Here is a 16,767-nt window from a genome sequence, read left to right as displayed (position 1 = left end):
TTTTTTTTTTGTTACCTTTAAATACGGGACCACTTAGCTTGGCATCACTAATGAACCTTGGGAAGCCCAGCAGCATATGGCCCCGAAAAGGAGGGCTTGACGTGAACACAACCAAGGAGGCTGCTGAGGGTGCTTGTTGCTTCCTAACAAAAATAATCTTCTGCAGTCAGATCTTTTGTTGGTGTGGTTTTTGACACCTGTAACATCACTGGAAAACGTCTGCAAAATGTAGATAGTGCAGAAAGTTAAGGCAGTTTGCTGGCTTATTATCACACCACAAAACCAGCTCTCCTCCACAGCAGCATCCTTGATTTCTAAATTTAGTGCATGAGTTATTTTGGGTAGTGTGTGATTAACCTCAATTACTGTAGCTCAGATGGAATTCAAATAATGCCCTGTCTTTCAGAGTTGCAAAGAAATGGAAATCTGGGACTGCACATTTCCTACCCTTAATGAAGCAGCTCTGAGAGATGTTTGCACATCAGTGGAGGTCACTTGTGTGACGCATTTGTTTATGGAGAAACTAATGCGGGCAGCTGATCCCAAAAGGTGCTGGTGGTCCGTTGCTCTGTACTGGTTTTGAGATCAGGAATTTAAAAACAAAGGCAGCAGGTTATGAGATGCAGCTGGTGTGAAGGAAACCTGGGTGGCCACAGCAGAGATCGCTGCAGCTTCAGTGGATTTGGATCACGATCAGGACACATTGTAGTTTTCCAGTTTGAATTAAATCAGTAACAGAGGCTTTCAAAAGCTAATCGAAAATATACTTTCCCTCAATCTCAGCCACAATGAATGTCAGCTCTCTGGAAAATCATCAGTGGTGAAGCAATGTGCAAATACACACCTGCATGGGTGCAGATCCGCAGCAGTGTGTGTGAGAGAGGGCAGATGCAGGATACGGGGGCAGGCAGCCGAGAAGATGCCGTGCAAAGCGGCGGGTCTGGGGGAAGCAGTGTATTTCAGCCCACCCAGGGGAAGCGGTGGATTTCAGCCCATCTGGGGAGCAATAACGAACAAGCTCATCATTCGTCAGGTTGAGAATCAAAACTTTTGTTGTCCCTGTAGCTGTAACTTTCCAGACTGCACTGCGCCAGCCGAGCCTTTCTTCTGTCAAGCAGTTTGTCTCCAGAGGGGGATAAAACCCGGGGAGGTGGTTAGCGCAGCCCCAAGCCAGTGAATAAAGCTCATTTACGTGTAGCAGCCGGTGGGAGAGCTGACCTACGTCGGCTTGTAGCAATTGCATTTGCTGGTAGCCAGAAGGGGCCGATCCTTTGTGAACAAAGGCGACATTTGGATGGAGGAGCCAGCCCCCCTGCCCAAAGTCACGTTTGCACAAGGAAGTGAACCAAAACTGTGAAGGTTTTGCACCAGGCTGAGCTTGGGTTTGTGCCTTGTGGGTGGAGCGGGGCTGTAGCCACCCTGCTGATGCGTGTTTCTAGCCTTGTGCCATGGCCAAAATGACCCCAAAGGAGTCTAAAGGGTGGTTAGAGTTCGGAAAGCAGATGTAAAATTGCCACCTCATTACAGGAGCTATTGACTTCTTCAGGGACCAGTTTAATTTTGTGCTTTTTTGTTGTTTTGTAATTTATGTCCATGTATTCCTACTAAAAATAACAGATCTGCCCCGAGTCCAACCAACGGGAAACTGCTCGCAGCGGTCATTGTGCCTCTTCCACATGTGCTGTAATTACTTGCTTAACTGGCAGAAACAACATTTTTACCCTCAGAAGACATTTCAAGGCCAGGCGGATGCTGAACACTGAACCACAGGGCTGTGGACAGTGTGTTGCAAAAAAAAAAAAAAAAAAGAAAAAAAAAGAATCTCTGCTGAAGGCTGCAGGAAAACAGATTGCGTGAATCAAGTGGTAGCGCAGGGATGCAGCAATATGGGGGGAAAGAAAATAAGCAAATGCTATTGCTGTGCATTTCTGCTGAGCTGCCTTCTGTCTTTTTCTGAGTGGCAAGCAGGGGCGGGGGGAGTTTGGCTTGGTGACCCTGGGCTGCCGTGTGTCCTGCCCCAGCCCAGGGGGGCTGTGGCTGTCCAAGCCACAGTGAAGTGACAGCCCTCTGGAGGGCACGCTGCTTTTCAGGGATTCAGATAGTCACCGTCAAGGCTTGCTGCCAGACTGGCTCATGGGGCAAAGTGGGTGTAAGACCTCAGGGTGAGGATGCTCAGCCCCAGGAGGCAGCTGGACAGGCATCAAAACGGGGTCTGCGCAGTCATGTGTGTCTCAGGATGGTGAACATTGTGTGCATCCTTTGTGGGGGGCTCTGGCTCAGAGCAGGGCCCATCACTGCTCCTCCTATGCTATAGGTAATTGATAATGTAATACAGATGGTCAGCCTGGAGAACTGAACTGCTTGTAAAGGTGCTGTGTTGCTTAATTTTTCACCTTGATTTGCTTTTTGTTTTTATACAGCTGGACAACCCAGATGAGCAAGCAGCACAGATCAGGCGTGAGTTAGACGGGCGTCTTCAAATGGCAGAGCAAATTGCCAAGGTAAAAAAACCAAATCTTCTGTATTAGCAAGCTTTTCATGTAGAAACACATAAATAGTTTGATGCTGCCCCCAGGTCCTGTCCTTCCCTCACACATTTCTTCTCCCAATAGTCACCAGTTAAAAATGAGCAGATTTTTAACTACAAACAAAACAACAAGTACATATGAAACCATCGTAATGCACATTTCTTGGAATGTGCTGATGAGCTGGGACAGTTTAGGTTCCTGCAAAATGCCTCTTGAATCCTCAGAGGTGGAGAAGAAGTTGTCCTGAAGTGCTCTGGTCAGATCTGTAAGCACGCACCTGCGCCCTGTTTGCCAAGCTCACATGCTAGGCAATGAAGTGGGTGATGGCATGAAAAAAGGAGCCAAGAATTGCTCTCACAGGGTTTGTGTCATTCGCTGGGCTGCTGGGAGCCACAGTTCCCTGCCTGTGGATAGATGCTGCCCCAATAAAGGTACTTCAGGTGTGCTGTCCCAAGCACGTTCACACTTTGCATACCAGCAGTCAGGCTAGTGTTGTACAGTGTGGACATCACTGCCGTCTGGAGCAGCAGACACGGGACCTCAAAACAGTTTTCATAACTAAGCACTCGGCTAAACTCCCCAGAGACCCTTCTGTAAGGAGATGTCTCCCTGGGAGCAAATCATGCCCTCATACAGCACAGATTTACGTGGTTTCCATCTCCATAGATGGAGAAAAGCCCTGGATCCTGTTGACATCAGTATGGCCAAGATCTTATCCTTGCCTCTAATCAGATGCTTTGAGTCACAGATAAGGCCCTAACGGGGCTGAAGTCATCGTCAATGATCTATCTCGCTGTTCTTGAGAAGCAAGAAACCATTACTGGAAGGAAAAGAAAAAGGTCTAATCAGAGAGCCGTAGCTCAGGCTGGGGACCTGCCTTTCAGCAGCGGTGCTCTGGCCACTGAGCTGTGCCAAGTGCTGGGGTTTTATCGGAAAGGTAGTATCAGAGCTGTCTGCAACCACACCGAGATCCCTGGGCCTGAAAAGCAGAGTGCGTTCCTTTATGGTCAGGTGTTAGCAAGGATGCCGGTAGTGCCTGAGCAGTTACTCCTCGCTAATGCTTCTGTTAAACAGCTGCTGCTGTTGCATCTTGTGGAGGTAGGTTCTGGTTTTTCCTATTTCACTGATAAAAATAGTAAAGTGGCCAAGGACCACATGGCCAAACAATGGCACAGCAAAGCAGCAAACCGACTGCAGCTCCTTTGTTTAGCATTTGGCCCTTTGACATTTTATGGTCATGAAAACCTACAGTATTTTTTATTTGCAGCAAAATGTGAGCCCCTGCGCAGAGCGCTGCTGGTCCGGGTCTGAGATGGGTAGCCAGGCACTGGGTGCCAGAATGAGATACCTGGTTTCCTTGTTTCATTTTCTCTTTATGGCATGTGGGACAATGATAGTGGTTCAGTAGCAGCCAGCAGAGGCTGCAGCTTCATGAATTATTTTTTACAAACGAGAATTTGCTATTTCCATTCCTCCCCCAAGGATGCTGAATACAAACCATGCCACTGCCAGCCCTGCAGGAGACAGTCAGGGGAAAGTCCTCAACACAGCCTGACATTTTCCCATGCAGAATTCAACCTTCAAAATACAGCTGCACAGCTTGGGGGGTGGTTTAGGGTAAAAGTGACTTACCTTTGATCCAGTGGGCAGGTATTGGTATTTAATCTCCTTCACATTTACTGCTGCAGGCCTTCTCTCCAGAATGTCAGATCCCACCAGCCCCTGCCTCCGTGAACCTTGTTCTTTCAGACCCATGAATACCATCTTTTGGAGGCATCCAAATGACTTTTTGAAGCCTTTGCTGTGTCCTCCTTTCCAGGCAAGGCTACTTTCCCTCTTGCATAGGGCAGGTTCACAATTCAGCTCAATGAAAGGAAAGTATTTCCAATTTTATCTTCAGTTTGCAGCTTTTAATCCAGATTTGCTGCATAGGGAGATTTATTGCGCTCATGAAACCAGCACTGAGGTGGCTGTCTTGGAGATTCCATGCTAAAGGCAAATTAATGCCTTGTTAATAAATTAAGAAATTCAGGCTAGGACATTTGTACATCAGAGGCAGCGAAGGCTGTGGAGTCTAGCGGGACCTGGGATCGCAGTGTTGCAGAACTGGTAGCCCTGCAAGCCCTCGTGTGACTTTGAAGAAGTCACCGTGCACACCAGCTTTCCTTGGTGACCAGTTCTTGCACCTGGAAGCCAGGGCACAGCTCTGGGTGTTTTTACCTCCCGGTGTGTGCAGGAGAGTGCAGCTCAGCACAGCACCGGTGCAGCATTAGGCAGAGACCCCCTCTGAGCCCCACTCCATCAAAGCACATCATCCCAGCCTTGGAGCCAGCCGGCTTGAGGATCACGCTCAAAGTCAAGCAGATGTTTTAAAGCTGAGTCTGGACAGAGTTTTCTTTCAGTGTGTTGTACTTTTCCGGCAGTTCAATGAGAGCAGCATTACAGGTGAGAACTCAGTGGTGCCAAGGCAGAGGTGTATTTCTCTCTGCAGCAGCAAGTTCTCTGCTGTCCTGTAGTACCTTTCCCCCCACCCAGTCATCTGGCCTCAAGGGCAAGGAGGAGCACGCATAAGGGGAACTAAATGTGATGACACCAGAGCAATATGTCCCTCTGGGGCTGGACCCACTCTGCTTCAGCCTGCTGGACTGGTCATCCCTTGCAGTCTCTTAACCCATTTCTGGTCCAGTCCCAGTTAAATTGTGATGCATCACTTCAAACCACCTGGTTTTAGCCTTAGTATGAGAAATTGCTGGTGGCACAGAGTGAAATGTCTCAGTCCTTGCTGCATTTCTGAAAAGGTTTGTGGGGGCAGTGCCAAAATTGCAGTCCCTGGAGAGATGGATAGCAGCAGGGTGAAAAAGCAATAATGTTTGCATGTCGTTGCTTCAGCAGTAGTTCTCAAAATCTACAAAACACTTGTTTGTTTTCTTTCCTAGAGGTGGTTTGCAACTTGTATAATGCATAGACAATAAACCGGACTGATTAGGTAGTTTATCTTACACCAGGTCTAATTTACACAAGGGAATTACTTCTTAAAATTGAGACTGGAAACAGAAGACTATTTTAACTGCTTGGTGCGAGTGCTGCTGTGAGCTTGTAATGGATGAGCTGTTGAGGACTGATGCAAAAACTAGTGCAGTGGAGTACTTTTTCAGCAGCCTGATGACAGTCTTCTAGAAGAAACGTGTCCTTGTTTTCTTTCCTAGCGTACAGTTTACAAACTGCTTTTTACAATATTATGAATTGCCTGTAAGATACTTTGCACATCAGCCTCAAGTCCCCTGGCTGCAGATGCTGCCTCGCTGTCGTACGCCTTGCACAGCCTCTCGTAACCCACGGAGAGACGTTCCAACCCTGAGCAGATCTGGGACATGGGCAGAGTTGTCAGAAGACGTAGAGCAGTGATCCCGACAGAGCTGGAGCATGGGCAGCAGCTCAAAGCTGAGAACGCACGCTGGGGAGCATCACGTTTTGATCTCACTGTCACCATTGGTTTTAATGGTTCAATGCCCTGTTTACAACAAGCAGCACGGGAGGGTCTCACAGTGAAAGGGTGTCTTGTTGGAAGGAGACACGGGCCCTGGCAAGTAGTGGAAAGAGGGTTTTACCATTTCTTCCAATTGGCCATAAATTCCTGCCCACACAGTGCTGATTTTCCCTCCTTGGGCTCCTTTCACACCTAGAAAACTAATGGACCAGCTGCTCAGAGGTGTTTAAAAAAGAGCTAGCAGGTTTGGGAGACTGGAAAACAAGTCCCTAACTGCCAGCATCCTTTGAATCATTAGTAAATTGCTGTCAATCACAAGTTCAGCTGAGATCTGGCCTGGAGGGTTTGTAATTGTGAATGCTTATATATGAAGAAGGCCACTTGCAGATAGAAAAATGGATGAACTGCAAGCGCATGCAAGAAACAGTAAAGTTGGGTAAGTACCAAGTAGTAATTCAATGGGAAGCTAACAATAATGTTTCCACATTATACAGGGGGAAGCTGTAATTTGTCATCTGGTTTGTGGGAGTTCCCTGCTTGCAAACCTCTCTGCTGATGCTCCTGGGGGATTCTCCCAGTGCAACAAGTGGTTGCTGATTGTCACTGCAATTCATTCTCTTGTTTTTGTTTCCAAATCCAAGGAGCGCAAATTTCCCAAGTTTGTGTCCAAAGAAATGGAAAACATGTACATTGAGGAGCTGAAGTCGTCTGTCAATCTCCTGATGGCAAACTTAGAGAGCATGCCTGTGTCTAAAGGAGGCTCCGAGTTCAAGCTGCAGAAGCTGAAACGCAGTCACAACACCTCAATTATTGACATGGGAGAAGAAAACGAGAACCAGCTTTCCAAGTCAGACGTCGTGTTGTCGTTCTCCCTGGAGGTAAGCTTCACACACACGACACTGTGCAGAGTTTGTGGGAATAAAAATCACAGCAGCTGACTTCTGCTTGGTTCAAACTTAAGCTAGGCGGAGAGAGTTCAGTAGAAATCTCCTTTCTGATCTCCATGAGGAATGGCTCCTCTCTGAGTTACCAGAAGCTTTGCCTGTGGTCAAACACTGTGTCCTTTCTGGTGTCTCACCATCTTGTTAGAAAAAACTGTGTGAGATAAACCATCTGGCATTGCCTCCTGACGTACATCAAATGGCTCAGAAATCTGCGTCATTAACTGACCTCTTCATGCAGCTTGTGACTGAGTGTACCCCAGTAACCCTGAGCCTCTATTGTTCCCAAAACCAGTACAATCATGCAACACCACAAATGTCAGGGTGTTTAATTATTGCCACTTGGGGTTGTCACTGTATTTCCCTGCAAGCCTTGCTTCCTTTTTGGAGAACCATTAAAAATTGCTGGGATTTGCAGTTTGTGTGGAAATACCATGCTTTGCTGGCTTGCTCTTTGCTTTGTGTTGAGCACTGACTTTCTGCTCGGTGCCTGTGGAGCAGTTTGTCTGTACAGCCCCGGGGAAGGCAGGCTGCTGCAGGGACCCGCTGTTACCTCCGACACAGGCTGTCTCGGTCCTGGAAGCAGTGACGCTGCAGTAGCTGTTTTCAGCCAACTTAATTGTTCTGTGCAAACATATTTGCAGTGTAGGCAAGACATGTACTCCAAGGAGTCATCCGCACACCCATACAGAATTGTTGTTTTCTGTCAGTGAGTGGATTTATGTTACATTGTCAGAACAGCTACCAGGATGGGGTCAAATATATCAGATGCAGAAAATTTTTTGTGTGGTTTCTTGTTTATTTCTCTTCCTAAGGGGTCTCTTGTTGTATATAACATACCAATGCAAAACTTAATGATGCTGGTTGTCCAGTCTCAGAGTTTAACTCGTTAGATGTCTGAAACCATCTTTATAATACTCAGTTCGGTCTTATTTAAAAATAGGGCTATGAACCCAGAAACGGTGCCTTCAACAGCAGCATCAAATAGAGCCTGACTTCCAAATGTTCCCGTACAAAGGAGCAGGGAACTATCACAAAGCAGTAGACCTCTCAGTTGGAAAAGCCTGTGCAGCGTGTATAGCCATACATAAAGGGACTTGCCGTGACAATGGGATGTCTCAAACGCTTTTCTCCAGCTGAACCCCATCCAGGGGGAAGCAGAAGCTCAGTGAAGCGCTGACTTCAGGAGCTGGCAGGTCTGTGCACTGCTCTGTGCACAAAACTCTTGCTGCAACAGAGCTTTTACCGAAAATGTGTGCTTGTCAGAGGGTCTGTGGAGCTCTGCGAGCCAGGGAAGAGATCCTCAGTGTAAGGACAGATCAGAGGACCTGAGGAGAGGAATTTAAAACCCCTGTGTATATACTTCATAGATAGCTGTAATAAAACACAAATAGAAACTCCCACAGTGTTTCTTGTAGAATGTTTAAGATATGTGGTTAACAGAATTAATCACCTTGAAAAAAACCATAAAGAGTAATTACCTGCAAGAAACTTAGATGATGATTTCTTGATAAGATTTCTTATAAGAAAGATGGAGAAAGGTTTTTTTTAAACCATAAAGAGTAATTACCTGCAAGAAATTTAGATGGTGATTTCTTGATAAGAAAGATTTCTTATAGGAAAGATGGAGAAAGTTTTTTTTTTTTTACCAGGCCCTGTGGTGACAGGACAAGGGGCAATGGTTTTAAACTGAAAGAGGGTAGATTTAGATTGGATATAAGGAAGAAAATGTTTACTATGAGCATGGTGAGACACTGGCCCAGGTTTCCCAGAGAAGCTGTGGATGCCCCATCCCTGGAGGTGTTCAAGGCCAGGTTGGAAGAGGCTCTGAGCAACCTGGGCTGGTGGGAGGTGTGCCAGCCACGGGGGTTTGTCCTAGATGATCTTCAAAGGTCAGACCAAAATCATGATTAATCTTCAAAAGAGGCTTTTGGCACAAGCTGTGTGCTTTTTTTCTGGATTTCACTTATTAAGGCACTTTTAGGTGGGGCAGGACCATGTCTGTGAGGCCCATCTACTGAAGTGTGGTACAGCCCTGGGCAACCAAGGGCTTCAGCCATCCCCTGTGTAGTCAGAGGGAGACCTGGTCTTCATACAGACCTTGCTGGCTGCTGTTGTCCCTTCCTGCATGCACAGTGCCACTGTCCCTGCCACCTGCCACCATGAACATCCATCAGCACGTGTAGGACCCCAGCACTGGCTGACCCCACGGGTTCAACAGCCAGAGCAAGGTCTGAAGGAGGCTCTTACGCTCCTCTTTCTTTGCCCAACAGGTTGTCATCATGGAGGTGCAGGGGCTGAAGTCACTGGCCCCCAACCGTATTGTGTACTGCACCATGGAAGTTGAAGGTGGGGAGAAACTGCAGACTGACCAGGCTGAAGCCTCAAAGCCAACGTAAGTCTTGCTTTGCCTTTTGCTCTCTCCACCATGCTCTCTTCCACCCCATCTCTGCGTTGCTGAGCCTCTGCAGATGGCTCTGGCTCCTGCACGAGGGGGCCAGAGGGGACTCTGAGAAGAAAAAGAGAGAAGTGACCTTCCATGTATGCAGAGCATCGTCCCGCGACTAAGAATGCCTCATAAGCCCTGATTGAGGAAAAAAGCATTAATGACAGGCTTATGTCTCTTGTAGCCATAGGGACATAATTTTGTGCCTATACGTAAGTACTTTGCTAAATAAGGATGGAGTTAAGCATGTGCTTAGGTAAATACTCGTCTGAGTGTCCATCTGAACTGGTGCCATCAGGTGTAGGTACATAAGCTCATCCTCACTGTCAGGGTTTCAGCGAGACAGGAAAACAGCTGGCAGGGACATGGTCTGCAGCCACAGCCAGAGGTGGGAGCGAAGAGCAGGGTGTAGGTACATAAGCTCATCCTCACTGTCAGGGTTTCAGCGAGACAGGAAAACAGCTGGCAGGGACGTGGTCTGGCAGCCACAGCCAGAGGTGGGAGAGAAGAGCAGGGAAAAGCTTCAAGTCACTTGGTTAAAGCTTTATCTGAGGCCCCACTGCCCTGGTCCAGCTCAAGGGCAGAGTCTTGTTCTGTCCCTTCTGACTGGTCTCCAAATCCCCAGCCTTGGCCCCATACTTGGTTTTTCTGTCTTCCCCAGACATTGTTTTAAGCCTGCTAGTAGTGATTGATTTTGTTACTTTGGAAGGAGAAAATGATGAATGGCTTATTTCCTTTCCGATTTGTGGGATTACTTACCTTAAAACACTATCCATATAGATTTGAGGCAGTTTTCCGCTGGTTCACTGCAGGGATTTCACACTTAAGTGAAATTCTCAGTGAGCATCCTTGCAGCGGAGAATTGCCAAGGTGATACGAAGCCTCATCCAGTAGTGGGGGGCAGTGCAGGAGGGGCTGCTGTTGGGATGCTCCCTCTCTGTTCCCATATCCCATTCCCTCTGGGTGACCCAGTGGCATTTCACCAGGAGCTTCCCAAGCCTGTGGAAGGAAAGCCAAAAACACCCGCCGGCGTTACCTGTGAATACACCAACACTGCAGGCAACCCGGTCAAGCCCAGCCGATGCAGGCAGGAGTCGAGCAGAGCCAAAGGCAGGCTGCCTTCCTGCAGAGGCACAGAAACTGCTGATGCCGTGTGCCCTGCGCTGTACTGGAAGAGTAGGAATCTGCAGTAAGTGATTTTAAAACAATATTCCCAATCAGGGAAAGTGCTGCAGCCTGGCTTACTTTTCAAAACACTTTGAAATCTGCTTCAGAGAAGGAAGAGCTGTGCTTGGAAGAAAATTTCCATAGGAACCTGCAGTTGTTGCTATTTTAGGTATTTTTATTGCTTCATTGGAGAAGCTGGGCCCTATTTAGGAGAAATTACTACTACCCATAGTGAAAAGCACCCTTCTGCAGCGTTACGTGTGTTTGTTAACTTGGTCTATTCATCCCACTCGTGCTCAAAAGGTTCTGTCCTTCCTTACGCAAGCCTTCTTGCTGTCAGCCACAGGACCGTTTTACAAGTGTTGTTTTGAAAGGAAGGGCTGCAAGAGTGAGCTCTTTAATCAAGTGGGTCTTTTTATCATAATGAAATGTACGGTGTCTGGGCATGAAGCCACGAGCCCTCGGGAAAATGCAGCCAACGCTGAATGCTGTGCCGTGGTACAAGTTATGCAAGTCCATCCCACTCATCCTCTCTCTGCACTGGCTTCCCATAGAGGTGCACGTCAGGCTTGAAGTCTTCTGCGTTGCTCCATCACTTGGGCTAATATCTGTGGAAGAACCTTAGGACGGGAATAGGCTTGATAGTTGCATTCCTTGAGGGTCCTTGGACTTTTTACTTCTAAGATCAAAGACCACCCGAATTCTAGAATAACCTTCCACAGAATCCAGAGACCATCACAGAAAGCTTTTCCTTTTTTCCTCTTTGCATTTGAAGTGCTTCTTTCACCTTGCTTCCCCTCCCAGACACAACAGCTCAGGCAGGCAAAACCAAAGCCCTGTGAAAGCAATTTACTGCGCTTATATTTTCCTCTTCGGAAGTGAAGGAAAGAGAGAATGAGTCAGATGTGATATGTTTGTCATGGTGCTTAATACAAGACAGGTACTCCAGTGATGAGGGCAGTGATAGAAACAGATCAGAGGAGTCTTTAGTATGTTTTTGAGCTATGCTGCCTTGCAGGCAAAAGATCTGTGGTCAGCCAAAACAGCCTTCTGGAGTGTCTCTTTAGATGCCGACGTCACTCTCACTGAGGTCATTCACACCGTGTTTGCTTGTGTACTTCTCATCATAAGCTAAATACTCATTGATAAGGGAACTAGATCAGCAGCAGCATGCTGGGCTGCTCACCGGGGGAGCTCGCTTGCATCCCAGGTTTTGTGTGCTTTGGCAGGGGATTATGCCCGGCCTGGAGTGAGGAGTGCGCTGCAGGAATTCTGAGCCTCAGCACTGTCAAAGTGTGTAAATACTGAAGCAAGTTATCCCTGTACATCCCCAAATTTTTGGTATCTCAGAGGCTCCAAAAATAAAAATGCAGGTTGAGTGCCTGTACTCAGAAGATGCAGTGAATACAGTTCTGGAAACAGGCAGTATTTCCTCAGGTTAAACTCTAACTCTTCAAACTGCCTGAAATTCAGTTTCACCATCATCTGGAGGCTCTCCAGGCTACCAAAGACTGTATTTCTCTTACACATCAGGGGAAAATAAATGACATTTGAACAGTAAGATTCACTGGAAGACTGCCCTTTTTTACAACAGCCCTGTGTCCTGGGGAGGCGGAAAGGAGACTGTCCCAGGGCCCCACGACCTTGTAGGACATCTTTTTACCTAAGAATGACTCATGGAGTTGTTCACTGTATATTCTCACGCATCCTTGAAGTGCCAGCTCTCAGCTAAAACGCCCAGCACACTGGTGGCACGGCTTCGCGTCCCCGCCCCCTGCCAGGGGTGCTAACCTGGGCTCCACACCCCTCATAGAAAAAAGTGATCTCCCAGCCAGGGGAGGGTGTCCAAAAGCACTGGTATAGGTCTGTGAGAGACTCACCTTTTGTTTTCCCTGGTACAAAACCAGCAGTTTTTGTGAATAAAATGTTTGAAAGCATCTTAGTGACTTTGGAGCTGGAATCCTGTTTGTAGATCTCGAAGGAGGCAGGGCAGCAGCAGGGTTAGCAGCCACGGGTACCAAGCGATCTGATGAGCCGTGGACAAGGACCGTGGCTCTCGGGACAGCAGTAAATACTGGATTTCTTTTTCTTCTCAGGCTCCGTGTTGGATTCCTGACATTTTAAGCCCAGTCCCTTCATGTGAGGATTATCTGCCTCAGTGCGGGTACAGGGGATGGCACAGCTTTAGAGAAAGCCAGACCTGAAATAGCAAGGGTTATTTCAGATCAGAAGTGCAGCGTATTGTTAGTAGTGCTTTTAACAAGTTGTGTAAGAAAAAGCCTTTGTATTACACCCTAACTCACAGATGCCTCCACAAAATATCCCAAATCCCAGCGCGAGCAGGATTTTACTACTTTTCAAGCTGGAATTGTGTTCTTGCAGATCTCTGAGGGTTTTATACCCCTCCTCTTCCCCCCACATTGCCCTGATGTTTGCCCTCTGCGCAACACGGAGGGCGAGGTGGCTCTGCACATCTCCGATGATGCCCTGCCAGGAGCTGTGTTAGTGATGCTGCTGTTTGCAGGTCCTGAGAGCAAGGCTGCTGAGGGGTCTGGGAATAGCACAAAAGGTGCTACCGCAACACCCCTGTCCTACTGTCTCTAAAGAGGCTGCTGGATATATTTAAACAGTGACCTGTGCTTGTAGCAGTGCTCATGGGCTGTACCAGTGATTCATCTTCTTATCATATTGCCTTCCTCTGACGTGAGCAGAAAAAAAGAAAAGAAAGAGGCCCAAACAACAGCAAGGTCCTGTGTGCCTTGTGACTAAATGCTCTATATTCACCTGGACGTATTTTGGCATGCAGATAAGTCTCATTCTTCCCTGGCTCACAGTAGTGAAAGTCAGGTGTACTTGCACTGAGCTCAGCTGAACCGTGTGGGTTAAAAGCAGTAAATAACTGGTGGGGCAGAGTCTGGCCAACCTGTCTGGGCATTTTGGCACACCCAAGAAGAGACAGAGGTGTCTTCATCTTGGGTTTATATGTCCACCCTTGCAGAGCAGCCTCTTCGGTCCTAGTGCAGGAGTCCTGTAGTAACTCAGAGTATGAGAGGTATGGATGGAGCTTATTATTTTTGAAGGAGAAAAAATCAGTCTTTATTGCCTGGGTTTTTCCCATACAGTTTTCTTGAGCATGTGCTGTAGGGCAGTGCTGGGGAGAGGGCACTCAAGGGGTCTCATCTGACTCCATGTCACTTCTTACATTGTTTGTCATGACCAAGAGCTTGGGCCTCATCCCCTCTCCAGAAAGTCACTCTTGATGAAGTAATCTCTTTGGTAAACTTTAAACCTCTTCATCTCTGTTCCTGTAGCCACTATGCAAGGAGACAGGGGTGCCCTGTTTTGTCGCTGTGCTTGCTCGTGATGCTGCTCCCTGATTGCATCCTTTCTCAGCACCGTTTGGTGACCATCTCCTTCTGGGAGGTGGGCAACGAACAGCAAAGGGAGAAGCCCTGTGGGAAGGGAGGCTGGCAAGCTGGGGTGCCCTCTCTCTCTTCACAGAAGAGGAAAATCTGGTCTTTTTGTTCAGGAATCTTCTGCCTCAGGCCCTGGAGTTTGAAGGGATGCTTGGTGGCTTTGCACAGAGTAGCAGCGTGATAAGACCGTTTTGTTGCAGTCAACGTTTTGCTGCCCTGGTTAGATGGGAGATGCTGTGAACACTTTCCCTGTGATAAAATGAGAAAGGTCCTTTTGAGATGAGCTTGCTTGTAGAAATTACAAATAAATACTCCATACTCTGTAGAACAAATTTAATTCCACCGAACTAAAAGGGTTTATTCCAATGTGAGCAGGAGCAGAGTTTAGCCCATAATTCATGTTGTGTATAGCCCAGCACAGCTGTTGGTGCGGTGCCTGGTAGGTCACTTCCAGACATGTGTGCTTCTGCAGCCCAGGAGGCTGGCCAGAGCCTTGGGCATTGCTGTGCTGGCTGCTGGGACAGCCTGCGGGCTCTGCAGACAGGCAGGAGAATCAGTTGTCTGAGAATTCCTGGCATCACTTGGGTGCTCTGTCGCTGTGTTGCAGAGGTATCACCCCATGGCAAAGCCCAGGCAGAAGACCTGCAGAGCCCCACGGTTTTCAGCAGTCATTCATATTGAGGTTTGCATGCCTAGCTAAGTCCTGTGTAAGCAAAATTCATAATGCTGGGTAAAAACCAAAGCAAAAGGAGATTTTAGGAGATTGCTGCTTTTTTTGCTTTTTTTTCCTCCTCCCTGTTCTAGTCAGCTTCAGCATTAAATATAAGCTGTCTTAATTACTCAGACTGATTGGCTTGCCTTTCCAGTTGCGTGATTTTGTTTCACAGCTGTGCAGATGTTTGCAGCTCTTTTTCCTTAGGAAACCTCCAGGACCCTTATAAATCTGTCAACATAAATGACTGAGCCCTGGGTGCAGCTAATGTCAGCCACTGTCACTTCTGAGATACAGCCCTTGTCCCTAGGGTGAGGGTCTGAGCAGAGGGTCAGTCTGCCCCGAGGCATCTGTTGGGGAAATGTCCTTGAGGAGAGATCTTGGGCTTTGCTGTGTGCAGTCATGGTATAGAGGCTCTGAGCCCATGATGCCGCCGGACTAAGAGGTGACAATGACAGGGACAGGAACTTCAGGGGAGTTGCTTTTAGCCCCTCTGTCTAGGGCTAAAGGGTACAAAGTGGTGTCCAAATTCCCCACACAAGATTTCTTCACTTACAGCTATCTAGCATGTCTAGGAGAGAGTTTTCCAATGAGACTGTGCACAGCTTTGCACCTGAAGGATTCTGCTGTTCGTTCGATCTGACCTGCTCTTCAAATCCCCTTTTGTGGGTGTGGTGGTATTTCCATAATGCTCCTGAGATTTATGTTATGATGTTCCCATTTTTGAAAGTGGAGGCTGCGGACAAGTCATTAAGCACAGCAAAAAATGCACTAAAAAGTTATCACCCAGGTGCAAGCGTGTGATCTATTATGGGAAGTGTTCCTGCAAGTGATTTAGCGGCCTTTTAAATTAGAAATTCAGAACCTCTTCTGATGCTTCCTTGTAGCTACTCTGCAGGAGTGGTTCTACAAAAAAAATCATCTTTAGATTGAGCAGCTGAGTTTTTCCCCAGAATAAAAGCAAGGCCCCGTAGGGATTCCCTAATCCCCAGTGTTACTCAGACGGCCACACTGCCGTGGTGCATCTCCTGGAGAGCAGTGCACCAGTCTGCTGGGACTGCGATGGTGATCCCAGGTATGTCCTGCTCCCAAAGGTCTCCTGTGCTGTCCCTCCTCTCTCCTGTTCTGTAAATGTTTCACTAGAAACTGTGTTGAAGGATGCTGAAGGCTTGTTTCCTCTAATGAAGACTCACCCCTTGCAGCAGGTTCTCTGGCTGTTTTCCCTGACCTGTAGAGCACACACAGCATTGCTTTCACATGGATTCTCTGGTGTCTAGTAAGGGTTGAGCTCGTGCATGTTCTCTTTCACAAATGAATGTGTCTCTTTTCTCGCCAGCTGTCTGATTGCTTGAGTGTTCCTATGCACTTGGGAATTTTGTATTCCTGTGCTAGCGCATACATTCAAATTTAAGTATTCCAGAAGGTGTGATGATGCCCAAGGCAATCTTCATCGACACCCATCTGCTTCATCACTCCTGTGCTTGCAACCTTAAGATGGGATGGTAAAGACCAAAAGGACCTTGAAATGAGATTGGGATTCAGTGATTGGAAATAGTGCTGTGTTAAGAGGAGGAGTGCAAAGCAAAAGTCTTGAGATACATTCTCAGATTTCTTGTTGCATACCTATGCTTGGTGTTTTTAAAACCTTAAGCCATGCCGTAGTGCAAGATCTGCACGTCACTTGCCGAGGGGAAGGCAGGGAGTGAGACCTGTGAAAAGTGCCCAGTTGTTGGTTTATTTATTAAGTGCCGTGTACACATAGTGCACATTATTATTATTTAATGAGCAGTACTGCAAACCAGCACAGGGAGATGGAGAGCATGCTTTAAAGAATTGGTCCTGTGCCTACTCCTGCCTGGACAGAGCTGTGGAAGAGGGAGTGGTTTAATGGGAACGCCAACCCTGACAGTGATTTCTCAACATTTTAGTTGTCCTTTCTGTGAAATGAAGGTAGAGGGGCCTGTTGCCTTTGTGAATGTGCAAGGTCCCACAGTAGCACTATAGGTGAAAGCCCTTAAAGGGAGCTATGTGCTGTTGTTATCGCATGGGCAAAGGGGATGAGGCATGGTC

At 47.5% G+C, this 16,767-nt stretch overlaps 1 protein-coding gene across 1 annotated transcript in view; it reads left to right on the top strand.

Annotated features, from left to right (window-relative positions):
* Positions 1-2,420: 2,420 nt before the first annotated feature.
* CADPS (Ca++-dependent secretion activator) overlaps positions 2,421-16,767 on the top strand; it is a gene marked incomplete at its 5' end in the record, with an annotated part of 138,621 nt that continues 124,274 nt past the window's right edge. The window contains 3 exons of the mRNA XM_010081827.1: positions 2,421-2,501; positions 6,657-6,893; positions 9,230-9,351. Of these exons, the coding sequence (XP_010080129.1) occupies positions 2,421-2,501; positions 6,657-6,893; positions 9,230-9,351 (440 nt within the window). The remainder of the gene's footprint in view (positions 2,502-6,656; positions 6,894-9,229; positions 9,352-16,767) is intronic.

The sequence above is a fragment of the Pterocles gutturalis genome, unplaced genomic scaffold, assembly GCF_000699245.1.
Source record: "Pterocles gutturalis isolate BGI_N339 unplaced genomic scaffold, ASM69924v1 scaffold79, whole genome shotgun sequence".
Lineage (NCBI taxonomy): Eukaryota > Metazoa > Chordata > Aves > Pterocliformes > Pteroclidae > Pterocles > Pterocles gutturalis.
Note: the sequence above shows the minus strand (reverse complement) of the source record. Positions and strands in the feature narration are given on the sequence as shown.